The sequence below is a fragment of the Siphateles boraxobius genome, unplaced genomic scaffold (genome assembly GCF_051911475.1).
Source record: "Siphateles boraxobius isolate OS27281-9 unplaced genomic scaffold, OSU_SipBor_1 77, whole genome shotgun sequence".
Classification (NCBI taxonomy): Eukaryota; Metazoa; Chordata; class Actinopteri; order Cypriniformes; family Leuciscidae; genus Siphateles; species Siphateles boraxobius.
Window position 1 is genome coordinate 3,339,584 of NW_027509205.1, and position 14,553 is coordinate 3,354,136.

At 37.7% G+C, this 14,553-nt stretch overlaps 1 protein-coding gene across 1 annotated transcript; it reads left to right on the top strand.

Moving 5' to 3' along the window:
- The first annotated feature begins 12,532 nt into the window (after window positions 1-12,532).
- On the top strand, window positions 12,533-13,427 carry LOC143726029 (uncharacterized). The gene is made up of 3 exons (XM_077219015.1): window positions 12,533-12,653; window positions 12,761-13,088; window positions 13,188-13,427. The coding sequence occupies exons 1-3, from the start codon at window positions 12,568-12,570 to the stop codon at window positions 13,425-13,427; spliced, it is 654 nt and encodes a 217-aa protein (XP_077075130.1). The 5' UTR covers window positions 12,533-12,567.
- Window positions 13,428-14,553: the final 1,126 nt, after the last annotated feature.

Here is a 14,553-nt window from a genome sequence, read left to right on the forward strand (position 1 = left end):
TTCTATTCTGGAGAAGGAGCTTGACAAATGAGAAATTTATATCGATGGAACATCAAAAAAGGGTAAAAAGTTAGTCTTAACCATAATAAAAAAGACATTCAGTAGTTTGATGAAAACTTAAAAACATTTAAAAATGAACCCTGTGCCAATCAACCCCTGTGCCAGCCAACTTGGTCTCCAGTACCTTCCCTCCCCCCAGGGAGCCGCCTTGTCTCTTGCCTCCCTACCCTCCCCCTCCCCCAATGGCAGGCGGAATCTTTACCACACATTTGATCACAGTGAAATGAGTATTGCCTGATGAAAACTATAGTACGTTTGCACGACGTCAACAGTTATATCTTCCATATCTTTCGTATAAACGTGATCTATTAATGTACCTTTTTCCGTGGTTGGATTTTGAACATGTTGACTGTATCCGTGGGTTTCCATTAATTTCACCACTGATGATGAAGTAAAGATGTCTTCATTGAAGTCTCCCATGATTACTTTCTTTCCTGGATGCTTTTCCACCTCTTCAAGAACCTGTAATAGCTGTTGTCGAAACATGTCAGTTTTATATGAGTTGGGTCTATACAAGAGAGCACAGCAGTCAAATTGACATGTGGAACTGTAAAGTATAAACATTCTAAGTTCCAGTTCTCAGGAGTAAAGATGTTACACTCAATTTTGTCAGAACAATATATTCCAACTCCACCACCTCTCTGATGTTTTATTTCATTAAAAACAGCAGTACTGTTGTCATAACACTTAGCTCTTGGGTTGTGCTTGAACACAAATTCTGGTATTTGTGGTTCTTGTGCTTTGTCCTCCGCATTTAGCCATGTTTCTGTCAAACAAATACAATCAGCATTCATTAGAGCTTTATGCGCAATAACATCCTGAAAGTGAGCTTTCAGACTTTGTACATTAAGCAGAGCTATTCTGAATGTACCAAGGGATTTAGTGGAACTGTACTCTTCCAAAGGGAATTTTGGCATATCTTTCAAGGCCAACTCAATTTTGTCATTACAAAATATAGCCGACTCTTTAAAGTCCTCAATTATTAACCCACTGAGAGATCTTACACGGCTCAATGCAACATATGCTTGCCCTGCTGTAAAGATTTTCTTAAGTGATACAACAGCTTTATCTACTGTGAGTCCTTGCACTTTGTGAACTGTACATGCCCATGCTAATCTGAGAGGAAACTGACGCCTAATACCACCATCATTTGTGACTTGGTCTTCTTGTACTTCAATTACTGTTGAATTTTGTGAAAATCTCTGGTGTGTTTTAGATCTCTGAATTTTACCGACATTTGGATTATCAAACTCCACATGAATGGCTGATGGGAAATCATCATCAGTGTTTTGACTTTCACTGACATGAAGCACTGTCCCAAAGGCTCCGTTCACTAAACCGTCTGTAACATCAATGTTTTTTTTTAACATAACCTTTGCTCCAATACCCAAGGAAATACATGCAGACAAACATGAATTGAAAATGTTCCTATGAAATCCAACTTTACGTTCCATTCGTCCAGTTTTTGAATTTTTCACATAATCTTGAGCATGTATACTGATTGCGTCTGGGCAACATTCATGAAGTCTTTCAATATTGTATTTATCAACTTCGGCATTCGTAGCAAATATGTGAAGATCATTACAATTTTCCCCTGTTTCACAGTTTTTCAACATAGCAATGTCAGTACTGGTAAGAGGTTCATCTTTCTTGCGTACTCTGAGCCGATTTAACATTTCAGCAAAACTTGGATCTTGTTGTCGAACAACTTTAGTTAATTCAGCAAGTTCAAAGTTATTCTCCCATAGGTTTACTCCTTTTGCATCAGCATAGAGAGCCGTTCCTTTAACTGGCGGAAGCTGAAAATAATCTCCCACTGCAAGAATGTTCACTTTTCCAAAGAGAGAGTAGTCACCAGTTTGTTTTATTTGTCGCAGCCTTCCGTGAATATATGACAAAAGACGATGGTCAACCATAGACACTTCATCAATAATCAAAATTTGCAAATTACCCAATTTTGTCCGTAAAGAATTTATTTTGTCATCACTGAGAGGCTGATATGGCAGTCTGACGTTTGCACCAATTAAAAATTTATTATGAATGGTTGAAGCTCCGATGTTGAAGGAAGCCACTCCGGTTGACGCGGTCAAAAGTACAGTAATGTCATCAGGGTTTTCAGACAGCTGAGATAACAGTCTGGAAGACTCATACTGTATTGCCTTAATTAGATGACTTTTTCCTGTGCCTGCTCCACCAGTAAGAAATAACCGAAATGGTTCAGGGTTTTGTCCAAGTATTTTCTGTAGACACCACTTTTGCACTTTATAGAACACAGCAGATTGTTCCTCATTTAGTGACCTCAGTAAATGCAGTGCATCATCTCTTGGCATTGTAGTGTGGTTCGTTTCAATGGTACACGCAGTTTGAGGGTTTCTTGTAAGATCTGGAATAAGTTCCTGAGTGTCATCTTCATCAGGCAATAGTTTATCCTTCATCAGTTCTATGCATTCATCGCGCTGTTTTTCTGTTTCAGGACAAATCTGGGCCCAAGCATCTTCTAAATCCATATCTTGCTCTAAAAGCTGTTTAGCTCTGTCTATTTTGTCACTTTCCCTTTCAAACAATTCTCTGTTGCCATCAACAATGGATTTCACTTGTTTGACTTCACAACCACTTTTTATTACACCACTGTTGTAGAACTCCTCATATGTGTTATAGTCGCTCGGCTTCAGATCACAGTCTTCATGATATGGTAAGAAAAGCTGCAGCAATGAATGATAATATTTTTCTGGATCTTTAGTGGGTGAAAACCTTGGATACCTCACTACTGCTGGTTCTGTTCGTGTCCTTCGTTTGACATGGCCATTGTTATTATTGAGTTGAATTATTTTATTTTCCCCTGTTTTGTTATGTGAGGAAACCTCTGATTTGGTCAGAACTCTGTACTCAGAACAAAAACTGGCAAGACATAGATTTTCTAGTGGTTCTTTCTCTGGTCTGTTTTTGTACCTGTCAACGAAACTTGTCATCCAAAAACTGCTTTCATCATCAGACTGGTCATTTTCCACTTTGTTTTGGAGAATATTCAAAGGCAAACTCATCTTTACTGGATTTTGTCCTATTGGAATAAATTGTACTTTACGAGAACATTCCTTCAAATGCATGCCTGTCAGTCTGTACACTGCCTCTTGAGCAGAAACTTCTCTGTTGTGCAGATATACACTTCCCAACTGTTTTAATGACGCTTTAGCATCAACATTTCCATTCATCGCTTCGTTTTGCGTGCGCTGAAGTAGCAGTCCCATTTCTTGTTCTGCTTTTGTTATGTAACTGATTATATAGACCACTACAGAAAAAGCATCTGTGACATACTGAATATCCATGTTCCCTTGCCAAGCACGCAGTAAATCTCTGTTATACTGGTTTACCCAAACATCCTTTGGATTTCTTTTCAAGACAATACTTTTCTTTTTGGTGCACCTGTTGTATGCTTTTTCAAAGATAGTTTGATTAATCCCAATAGATGAAAAAAAGGCATCAACCGAATCAAAATTGACATCAGAATTTAAAGCTGTTTTGACTTTCTTTATAATTGCACTTGCTGTGTCATCTTCATCTTTTCCTTTCAACTCGTCTGCATTAGTTTGTCTTGTAATAAACGTACGACTGGATGGTGGTCGTGGAAAATTAAATCTACAAACTGTATTTTTCTTCCGACATGTTTTTGAATGTCTTGTACTGTGCTTCTGAACACTGTTCACTGTTTCGTAAAGTACAGTATCAGCTTCTGGTGGTGTCTCACAAGTGATGTAAGTGTCAATGAACTCAGCAACCAGACAACCATTTTCTGCATCATTATCATTCAGCTTTGGAGCTTCTTCCACCCAGAATAGGCAGTGAACATGAGGAGAACCACGCTGTTGAAATTCAACACGGTAAAAGTAGTCTTTTATCTTGCCAATAGGCTGGGCTGGTGACATTATTACATTTTTTAGAAAGCAATGCCATCTGTGATCAAACATTCTTGCTGCAGTGACAGGATTTCGTCTTATGAGTCCACATTTTTCAGACCAGTCAAGCTCATCAACATTTCTTTGTTTCCCCTCTTGTTTAATAATAGTGCTCATCATTTCAGGCCATCTCATATCAGCAGAACTAAAAGATGCAAAGAATGTTGGTATGCCTAGTTGTCTTATCAGGGCAAACAGATCTTTTTGCGCAGACATCCAATATGGAGGAGTTCCTCTTACTGGTCTTAAGAACTTATATCCTTCATCATAATTTAGTATTCTTTGCAAGGAATCAGAGTTTGTTAGCATATCTTGTGTTACCTTTAAACTATTTTTTTCACAACCTTTCCTCAGTGCAATTGATACATTAGACACAATTTGATCAACTTCTGATATATATTGTGCATAAAAAATGAAGTCTGTGCTGTGTGCAAAACGTCCATCTGCATTTAGTAATCTTGCATTTAGGTATCGTGTCAATGTGATTTTTTCCTGTCTTTCATCATGAAATGTTGGACCACCAGTAGGATAGAGAACAGGGAAACACTTTGCCTCATTGTCTTTAGCAGTTAGCAGCCTGACAGGACTGTTACCTTCACCTGGAGACACATTTAGTACATCATGAAAATGTTGATCAATTATTTCTGAACCCAAATCAACAGTCATCTCCAGCTCCATTGTCATCATCATTTTTATCTGTAACATCTTGTTCCTCCATTTCAAAATCCTCAGCATCCTTGTCTGATTCATCAGTTGCATTCAAAGAGTTTACCCACTGCTCATTAAACTCCACATTATTATACCACTTATTATGTCTCATCAAATAAGACAGCGCATGTCTGACATGATCAGTGCTGACAAATTTATATTCATAATGGCCTTTGTATGTTAATTTCCGTTTCAGTTTTATTCTTATCATGTGGTCATCACATTCATTACGTGGGAGAATACTTGAGACATCTATGGTATTAACAGGAACACACACTACAGGTCCATGACAGCCATTCTGTTTTCCACGGGGAAGACAAAGCAACTTCATAAAAGGAATATTGCGTGCAATAAGATGTTCTTCTAAAGAGTTCAGACCTTTTAGTTCTTCTGGAACGTCCACCAAATGCATGTTGTTGGCAACACTCTCTTCAGGCAATTTCCCACCAAGGATTTTACGATGGCATGTATAGTAAATCCACAATTTACATGTCGGATTAGCTGATAAATGGCATCTGTTCTCACATTCAGTAGTGCATTCATGTAAATACTTTAGTGTTATGCATCTTTCTGCCAGATCATTAATTTGTTGACCTCTGATTTTATAGCAATCTTTTCTACATTCAACAACCTGTTTTCTGAACAATAAACGATGGCAAACACAGCAAACAAATTCTGGACCTGTACTGACTTCTTGATGAAACTGATTAACAGCGAAATCAATGTCTTTCTGTCTCTCCTTCTGTTTTGCAGAAATTTCCGATTTTTTATTTATTTTACTTATACGAAAGTTTTCATCATTGTGGTATTTCCTTTTAGAAGATTCTCAAACAGTGGCTTTAAAGGCTGGGTTTGTGTGATACTTAATCTTTGAATATTTACACACGCTAGCTTTAAATGAGAGGTTTCTGCGATATTTATTCTTTGAATATTCACATACTCTCGCCTTAAATGCAGAGTTTTTGCAATACTTATTTCTTGAATATTCACATACGCTCGCCTTAAATGCAGAGTTTTTGCGATACTTATTTCTTGAATATTCACATACACTTCCTCTAAATGCTTTATTGCTTTTATACTTGGTCTGAGAATAGTGGCGAACAAGTTTTCGAAAATGAACATTTGTGGAATACTTTATCTTTGAATTTTCACGTTTTGACTGCCGTACATTAATATTGTTTTTATATTTATTTCGAAAATGTTCACGTTTTTTCTCTTTATAATCACTGTCTTCACAATATTTAGTTTTAAGGTTGTCAGTCTTTTTCTGTCTGTAATCACTGTCTTCACAATATTTAGTTTTAAGGTTGTCAAACTTTTTCTTTCTGTAATCGCTGTCTTCACAGTATTTCGTTTTAGCATTCTTAATCTTTTTTTGCCTGAAATCGGTGTTGCTGTGGTATACCTCGCGTGCTCTTTTGCATTTAGAGTTCTCAACTGTGTCATTCAATTTCCTTTTTCGCAAATAACGATTTACTATTCTCTGATTGTCCACTTCAACGTTACATGCTTGTGCACAGTGGCGGTTCTAGACCATTTCAACTGGGGGGGCCAAGCTGGGGCCAGTTGTACTGTTAGAGGGGCCAGTTACATTTAGACCTTATTGTTGTCATATCATTTTCTGCACTGCACTGCAGGCATTAACAGGCAAAATACCATGTTTATAATCATTCAACAATGCATTTGCATTTCCATTATATTTTTACATTTGCATTACATATTCAGTATTAGTCAGAGTAACTGTAATTGACATGATGTCCTTCTTTCTCTTCATTTTGGTGAGAACTATAGAGCAAAAGCAATGGGGACCAAGAAGCTTATAATTCATTTACTGAAAATAACTGACTTGCTAGGTAACTACTAACCGTTTACAGGGTTCCTGCACACTTTTTAAAGTCAAATTTAAGGCTTTTTAAGACCTGAAGAAATCAAAATTCATACCGTACATTAGGGGTGTGCATTGTGCAATATCGACAAAAATATATCTCGATATTTTCAATGTTTTGTTGATAATTAGATGATATTTTACTGATTGTGTTTATGTGCTGGTGCCATGGCTGGTTTAGGCCTGTTGTTGATAGCAGACTCACAAAGATATTCATATTTTTTAATATTCTATGCAGTGGTCAGTTAACAGCAGGGACCGAAATTAATTTTTTAAATAATTTTTTATTAATTTAATTTGCCACCTTAAATTGATTTCCAGGGGCATTTTCACCTATATATGGACATTCTTTCTAAACTTATTTAGAGTTATGAATCACCTTTTATGTCAAATACTAACATTCAAATTATACAGTAATTATACTTATTTATACAATAATACTTAATTATACAATAATTATACATTACCACTGTTACCAGTCAAATTAAATAATTTAATCAAAATCCATCTTTGCAGTGCAGTCTAGAGGTGACACAGAAATGGGATTAATATATTTACACTCCATTTATAATTGCATAAATAAAGCTATGAGATTTTTTTTTAAATCAATATTTAAATATGAAATGATTTCTAATTGTAATTTTCTAATTAAAGGGTACTTTAAATATAAAACTAAAACCGCCAGTAGGCGGCGGCAAGTCACGGTCTTAATGAGCGAGTTGAGGGAGTCATTCATTCAACCGATTCGTTCAAACAGCTAATTCATTCGGGAAAGGAGCAAGTGATTCCTTCAAAATGCGGATTTCAGTCAATAAATCATCGCTGTCTGTTGCATTGAGACTCTGCTACGGTTTCATTTTGAAATTCTAGTCGGCGAAATAAAGGGAAAACAAACAATATTGACAATATTGTGTCTAAAAAGTAACTCCCAATGTTAACTTATTGTTAATTTAACTGTTGTATAACATCAATATCACAGTTGCAATTGTGCACGGGAAAACGGCCCTCTTGCTGATCTGATATTCTAATATAAGAACATAATATGATATAAATATAAGACATAAACTAATTTGGGGACATAGCCTACCTATGAACCGCACACAGCCGTGAAAGGACGATAGACAAATGCGATGTCAGCTCACGGTGCCTCGTATACAATTAAAACATTGATTACAATATCATAATAGACAATACACATCGCACACCCGATACGCACATAAAGAATGAACTTGCAACTGAACTGACATTTACCAGCTTTCTCCTTCTCTCCTCTCTCGCGTGCAGGAGACAGACGTTATCCTGCCGCGATTCCCGCGAATGTGATGCGAATTGTCACGTGAACAAGCAAATCCACAAAGATAGAATAATAAAAAAAAATAATACGCATACAACGAACAACGATAGCAAAAAAAACAGTTTTGTAAAAATTATTTCACACTCCACATTTAGGGGGGCCACAAGGGGGGCCGAGCTTGTTGTCACAGGGGCACGGGCCCCCCCGGCCCCCCCTCTAGAACCGCCACTGCTTGTGCACAAACATTTTCTTGATTTTTATGTTTAACACATGTAACAACTTCATAATGATTTCCATTGCAGTGCTTCAAATAGATTGCATTATCTGTAAATGACTGTTCAGTAGGGGCGTGTGCATTCCATCTGTCATCATTAAAGGTCATTACATTTGTTTTTAAAAAGTCAGCAAGACCAAATAATTCCAGATGACTTCCCCATGTTCCAGAAAAATACATTTTAGATTGTGTCAAATAATCTTTCACTGATCTGTACTCTTCTCTTAAGTATCTCACAAATTTAGAACTGTTAGCTTCAAGATGTTTCACAACTGCACGTCTGATTGTCAGGTGTTTCTCTTGATTGCCGCATACTGCATGTGCTATTGATCTAAACAAGCAGTTACCATCTCCGTTAATGCTTTTCGTTTTGCACGGTATTCCTATAGAGCACACATTTGTGGCTTGAACAGCAACACTTTCATTAGTCAGTTGTAAGCGTGTACACAAAGCATCCTGATCTGCAGATGTTAAAGGTTTGAAACTGAACTCAGTATTTACTGTAGGACCAATAATGACATCATCATCCATTAATAAATCGTTTAACTTGCTCATATGTGGGAGTTTTGACTTTTTCTGCACACGTTTATTTTTCTTACTTGAATCCACACCGCTCTCAACCGATTTGCACATAGTTGCTGGTTTGTCTGCACGTGTTTGTTTAAGAGGGTCTCTGGCACACTTACTCTGCTTTGCTGCTTTTGTAGGTGAAACATGTGTGACGCTGCTTTTTTTACCAGACTTACATGAACTTGTCTCAGCTGTTAAAGGTTTGAAACTTATTTCAGCAGTTACTGTAGGTCCAATAACATCACCCATCAATAAACTGTCATGCAACTTGCTTACATGTGTAACTTCCGACTTAGTCTGCACACGTTTATCTTTCTTACTTGAATCTAGAGGCGTTTCAGCCGGTTTGCCTACACGTGTTTGTTTACCACCGTCACACTTAATCTCTGCGGTGCTCGTAGGTGAAACCTGTGTGATTTTGCATTGTTGACCAGACTGAATTGAACTTGTGCCAGCAGATGTGGCCTTACCAATTACTGTTGCGGTTACACCCGTCACTTCAAATAATTTCCCCTGACCATTCAGTAATATACCAAGGTTAACAACATGATTAAATAACATGTAAATGTCATCATAAAAAACTACTACACTTGTGCCTGTACTAGATACCATACCTTTACCATCACGTGAATGGGAATCGACTACAACAAATATTGACCCCACCTTTATAACTGCACAAATGTAGCCACCAAGGTTTAACAGACATGCATCAGACTGAAACAGGGCCCTCTGAAGTGCATCTTCTATAGACATGCTCACATCTCGCAATGATCCATCATATTGATCAACACCAAAAACACCACTCAGAGATTCTGACATCTTTATTGAAAATGTTGTGTTGAAGAGTGTGTGCACGGTTGGCAATTCTGGAACAGCAACATAACCACGCCTTGATCGATCATTGATCTTCCCCTGCAAGTCCATTGAGGTGTACAGCTTATCTCCATGCAACAGAACAGCATCCAGGTCCTCTGTTGTCCAGGTACGCACATCCTTCAGGACACTCATCATGACTGCAGTGATGCTGTTTGCCGCACACTGTCTGCCACCGTTGAAACCAAAGCGGGAATCACCTTGATGGAAGGAACCCTGTATGACTTTCAGTGGAAAAGGATCAGAGTTATTGACATGCAAATCACTGTTAATGTCACTCCAGCTTTGACAAGTTTCAGCAGCCTTGCGGCCAGTATGACAAGTATTTGGTGCCTTGCGGCAGGAGTTTTGACAAACATTTGGTGCCTTACGGCAGTTTTTGCAAGCATTTGGAGCCTCGCGGCAGTTTGGACAGTTTTCTGTGTCAAGGCTCTGGGTTACAGAGCTGTGGGGTGATGCCTTTTTTTGAGAGGAGGCACAACCTCGTCCAAGTCCAAGAAAGAACTGAGCGAAAGACGCTCCGCATTCCTCCTCTTCGCCGCCTGGGACCGACGGAAACCCTTTCCGCGTGGCATCTACAAATTCATAAAAAGACACACAGAAAGACAAGTTTAGTAAAGTGCTTGCTAAATTTTATTTTACTCCCTAGCCTGCAACATTTAATTAATAACATTAATCAAATTCATTTAAACAAACAAAAACTTTAGCAAATAGATTGATATTTATATCCATTTTTATCTAAAACCTTCCCCTGAACAATCTTTTTTTTTATTATTGTTTCTCAAAGGTAGCTAATAATTATTTAGTCGTAAGTAAATATTTACATACATTTTAGTATAAATTAAATATTAATAATTACATTTACTGATTACCAGAATTTATTTAATCGAATAATTGAACTAGAACCATTAAAAATATACATCCACTAAACACATCTGATATTAAATGGAAAGTATATACACATTCACCACTTGAGATCGCATATTCGAAATAAGGGCACAGCTTGATGAAAATGGCATATTACTGTTACTAAAAATAAAGTTATTTCTTATTATGCTGTTACACACTTGACAATAGTGTTGTCTCTGAGGCACAATACAAACACGTTATTCAAACAATAAGATAATCCTTGTTGTTCAGCTATATACAGGGTAGCCACAGGATCCTCCAACTTAAATTCAAGGCTTTTAAGTTGGACAAATATCACAAAGTAGCTTTAATTACCAAACCAAAAAAATTAAGAAAAGAAAAAAAACACTACTTCTGGTATATCTTAAGACAAAACAATGGCACAGCCAAATTTATTTCAGCATTTTAGTCTAAGACTAGTTTAAGCTTCGTCTGTGAAACCAGGCATAACAATAAAGCATCTTTGGTGTTTCTATGCTTTCTATAGGAATAAAACCAGAAATCGAGGGTAACACGCTTTGACGTAGGGCTGTGCGATACAGCAAAAAACAATTATGATGATAAAGGTTTCATATGGAACGGTTTAAATTAGGGATGTGCGATATCACGGTTTTTGATTGTGGACGATTAAAATGTCTCCACGATCTGCTTTTGAAGAAATATCGTAGTATCGTGCATTTTATCTGTTGGAGTTCTGGCGCCGAGCTCCGTCTCAACATACATCAAATGTTAACGCAGAGGAACGGGACACTGCAGTTCACAGAAGTTCATTATTTGCATGTGCTTTAAAGCCTTGCTGGTTAAACATGTAATTCACGTGCTGATGCGCTGTTCTGCTGACGTGTGCTCTCTGAGCGCATACACCCGAAGCACACGGGCACTAAAAGCCTGTCTAACAGCGTCTGTTTACTGGACTACGTTATAAGTTATCTTTCGAGTCTTATTGCGCTAATATTGTCAAATACACACAAGGTTTACATAAACAAAGTTGGTTATGTCTAAAGTGAAAGCAAACAGAAAAAAATGAGAGAAAATCTGCTTGTCAAATGCGTGTATATTAGACGCGTCGCGTGCAACTCTTAAAGCGACAGTAGCCTAGTTAGTAAACAAGCTGCCTCTTGTCCTTAAAGAGATAGTTCACCCAAAAATAAAAATTCTGTCATTTACTCACTCTAATGTTGTTCCAAACCTGTATTAATTTCTTTCTTCTGTTGAAAATAAAAGTTATTTGGAAGAATGTGGCTAACCAAACAGTTGGTGGTCCCCATTGACTTCCATAGTAGGAAAACATATGGAAGTCACTGGAGTACAGCAACTGTTTGGTTAGCCACATTCTTCCAAATAACTTTTATTTTCAACAAAAGAAAGAAACTTATTTGGGTTTAAAACAACTTGAGAGAATAAATGATAACAATTAAAATGTTTGGGAGAACTATCCCTTTAATGTTAATAAAACAACAAAACACAGAGGAAATCACTCACTGCTCTTGACTGAGAAGTAGTAGCTTTAATAATAATCAATGTATAATTTATACACTGAAGTCTATGTTGTTTTATTTTCGTATTTGTTCATGTAGCCTAATTACTTTCTTCAATGCTACTGTTAAATACAGTACACTGACATTGTCTGATGAAGTGGTGAAACGTAACACGTGGTGAGCAACTATTAAATTCACTTAGGAGCATTTTCTGGTGTGCGGACTCATTGTTTACTTTTGCAACTACCCGTCTGCCCAGCACCCAGTTTTACTTTTTTGGATGTGTGTGCTGCACCTTTTGAACTCTATTACAGTTAATGTTACTACATTAAATCCATGGTGAATTTTGCTGATCTGTGGACTTAACTGCCTTTGTTTTTTGTGTGTGTGAACAGGTCCGCAGTCACAAAACCAATAAGGCCTTCGGACCAGCGCAGATTGCCCTACTGGACTTTGATCCTCAAAAAACTTTGTACCCACTCATACTCAAAGACAAACTGCCGGGCGGGGAGAATGCCAATTATTTTATTTTTTTACCCCCAAACCAAACCCATGCAAAAACTTAAATGGGTATTTCCAGGAGGCATGGAAGGAAATGGAGCTCCCTGGATGCCCCACATTCACAGACATACGAACCTCCATCGCCAGCCATGTAAGTGTGTTCTCACATGAGCACATATTTTTGGTTAGCACTGTGTAATGTTTTATCTTACCAATTTGCCTTTGTTTTCCCTCTTTTCCTCTGTGTTTGTAGGTCAGGTTCACGCACGGGGATGATAACAGGCACAAACTTTCAAAATGTATGTGCCACGATGTCCGTACTGCCGATAAATATTACGTGACAAACCTGTTAGTGAAGCAGGCCGTCGAACATCGAAGATTGTTCCAGGCAGCGCTGCAGGGTGAGGAGAGGTCACCGTCTGAGACAGAACTACCCAAGAAGAGAAAGCGGCCCCTGAGAAAGGCACCTCGGCCCTGCAACCGAGTTTCTCCAGACTTGACTGATGTGACGTCGACCAGCACCAGCCCAGAGGATGCTGAAAAACACCTAACGGAGTCGGCGGTGTCCACTCTGGGGTCTGAAAAGGTAAACTGATATCATGTAATGAGACTACATCCATACATGTTGTCTTGATTTGCAGACTAATGATAAATTGTTCTCCATGTATTTTTTTTTTTTTGACAGGATGACCCAGCCAGTTCCCAGACAGGCTCTGGAGAGATGGAGGCGGCAGAGGTGACAAGGGAGGAGACCAAAGGCATGAAGAAGCTGAGGGTGGTCCTGACTCCTCTGGGCCTCAAGGCTAGACTGAGGCCAAGGCGGATCTCACCACTTAACGTGCGGAAGGTTAAGGCGTTAACCAAATCCAAAAAGGTGTCAAATAAAGTCAAAAAAATTCTTGAAAAGCGCCGTAGAAAAATATGAGTCTACAAATTAAAAACATTGAGTTCTTTATTTTCTCCTTACATTTTCTTATTATTAAAGACAAACCATAATATTCCAAAATAGTTAATTGTTTTTCTTCTTTTCCCCTCTAAACATTCAGTGTGTTTAGTGTTTTATTTTTTTATTATTATAGTGTTTATTACACTTAATTGTATAATAAACTTAATTGTTTATTATAGTTTACTGCTATTTCTATATCATAATTATGTTATCATTTTATTATTATCTTTGTGTGATTTTTTTTCTAATAAATATATTTGCTTGTTTTGGAACTTAGCTGGCTGAAATGTCAACTGCACTCAATCTTATGATTGAGAAGAGAAAGGAATGTGGTGTGCCAGATGAAAACGAATACTTATTCGCTGTACCAAACTGCCTGACATACTACAGAGGGCATCAAAGTCTCAGACGACTTGCAGCTGAATGTGATGTGAAGAAACCGGATTATTTACAGTCCACTAATCTACGCAAAGAAACAGCAACTACTTGCCAAATTTTAAAGGACAATGAACTAGATCAGCTTGCTGACTTTTTAGGACACGACATATCAGTTCATAGACAATTCTACCGACTGTCTGAGCCCACTATACAAAGTGGAAAAATGTCAAAGTTGCTGCTTGCACTGGGAATGGGAAAGCTACATGAACTGCAAGGGAAATCACTTGATCAAAATGAAGGTACTTACGTTGTATTAGTTTTATTGTCAAATGTTATGTTTTTGTTTAGTCATTATTACTTCTTCTTGGGGTCCTTAACCAACTGTTAGAGCATAAGTCCACAACCTTGCTCTTTGGGACCCAAGCTCTAACCCTAATCAAACACACATGAACCAGGAAATCAAGGTCTTCATGATCACTTGAAAAGTCACAGGCCAGTAGTGCTGGAGCAGGTTGGAAAGACAACTTGTCGGACAGAGGGTCCCCAGGAGCAGAGTTAAAGACATTTTTCACTTACGGTATTTTAAAGGGCAATATTTTACAGACCTTTACCATCACTTGTATTTAATCATACAATTTCTGTAAGTGCTTAATTTAAAAATGTATAAATTGTTAAATTAGCCATTTAAAATGTAGGTCAAGAATTGTGTTGGAGTTTAACCCTCTGG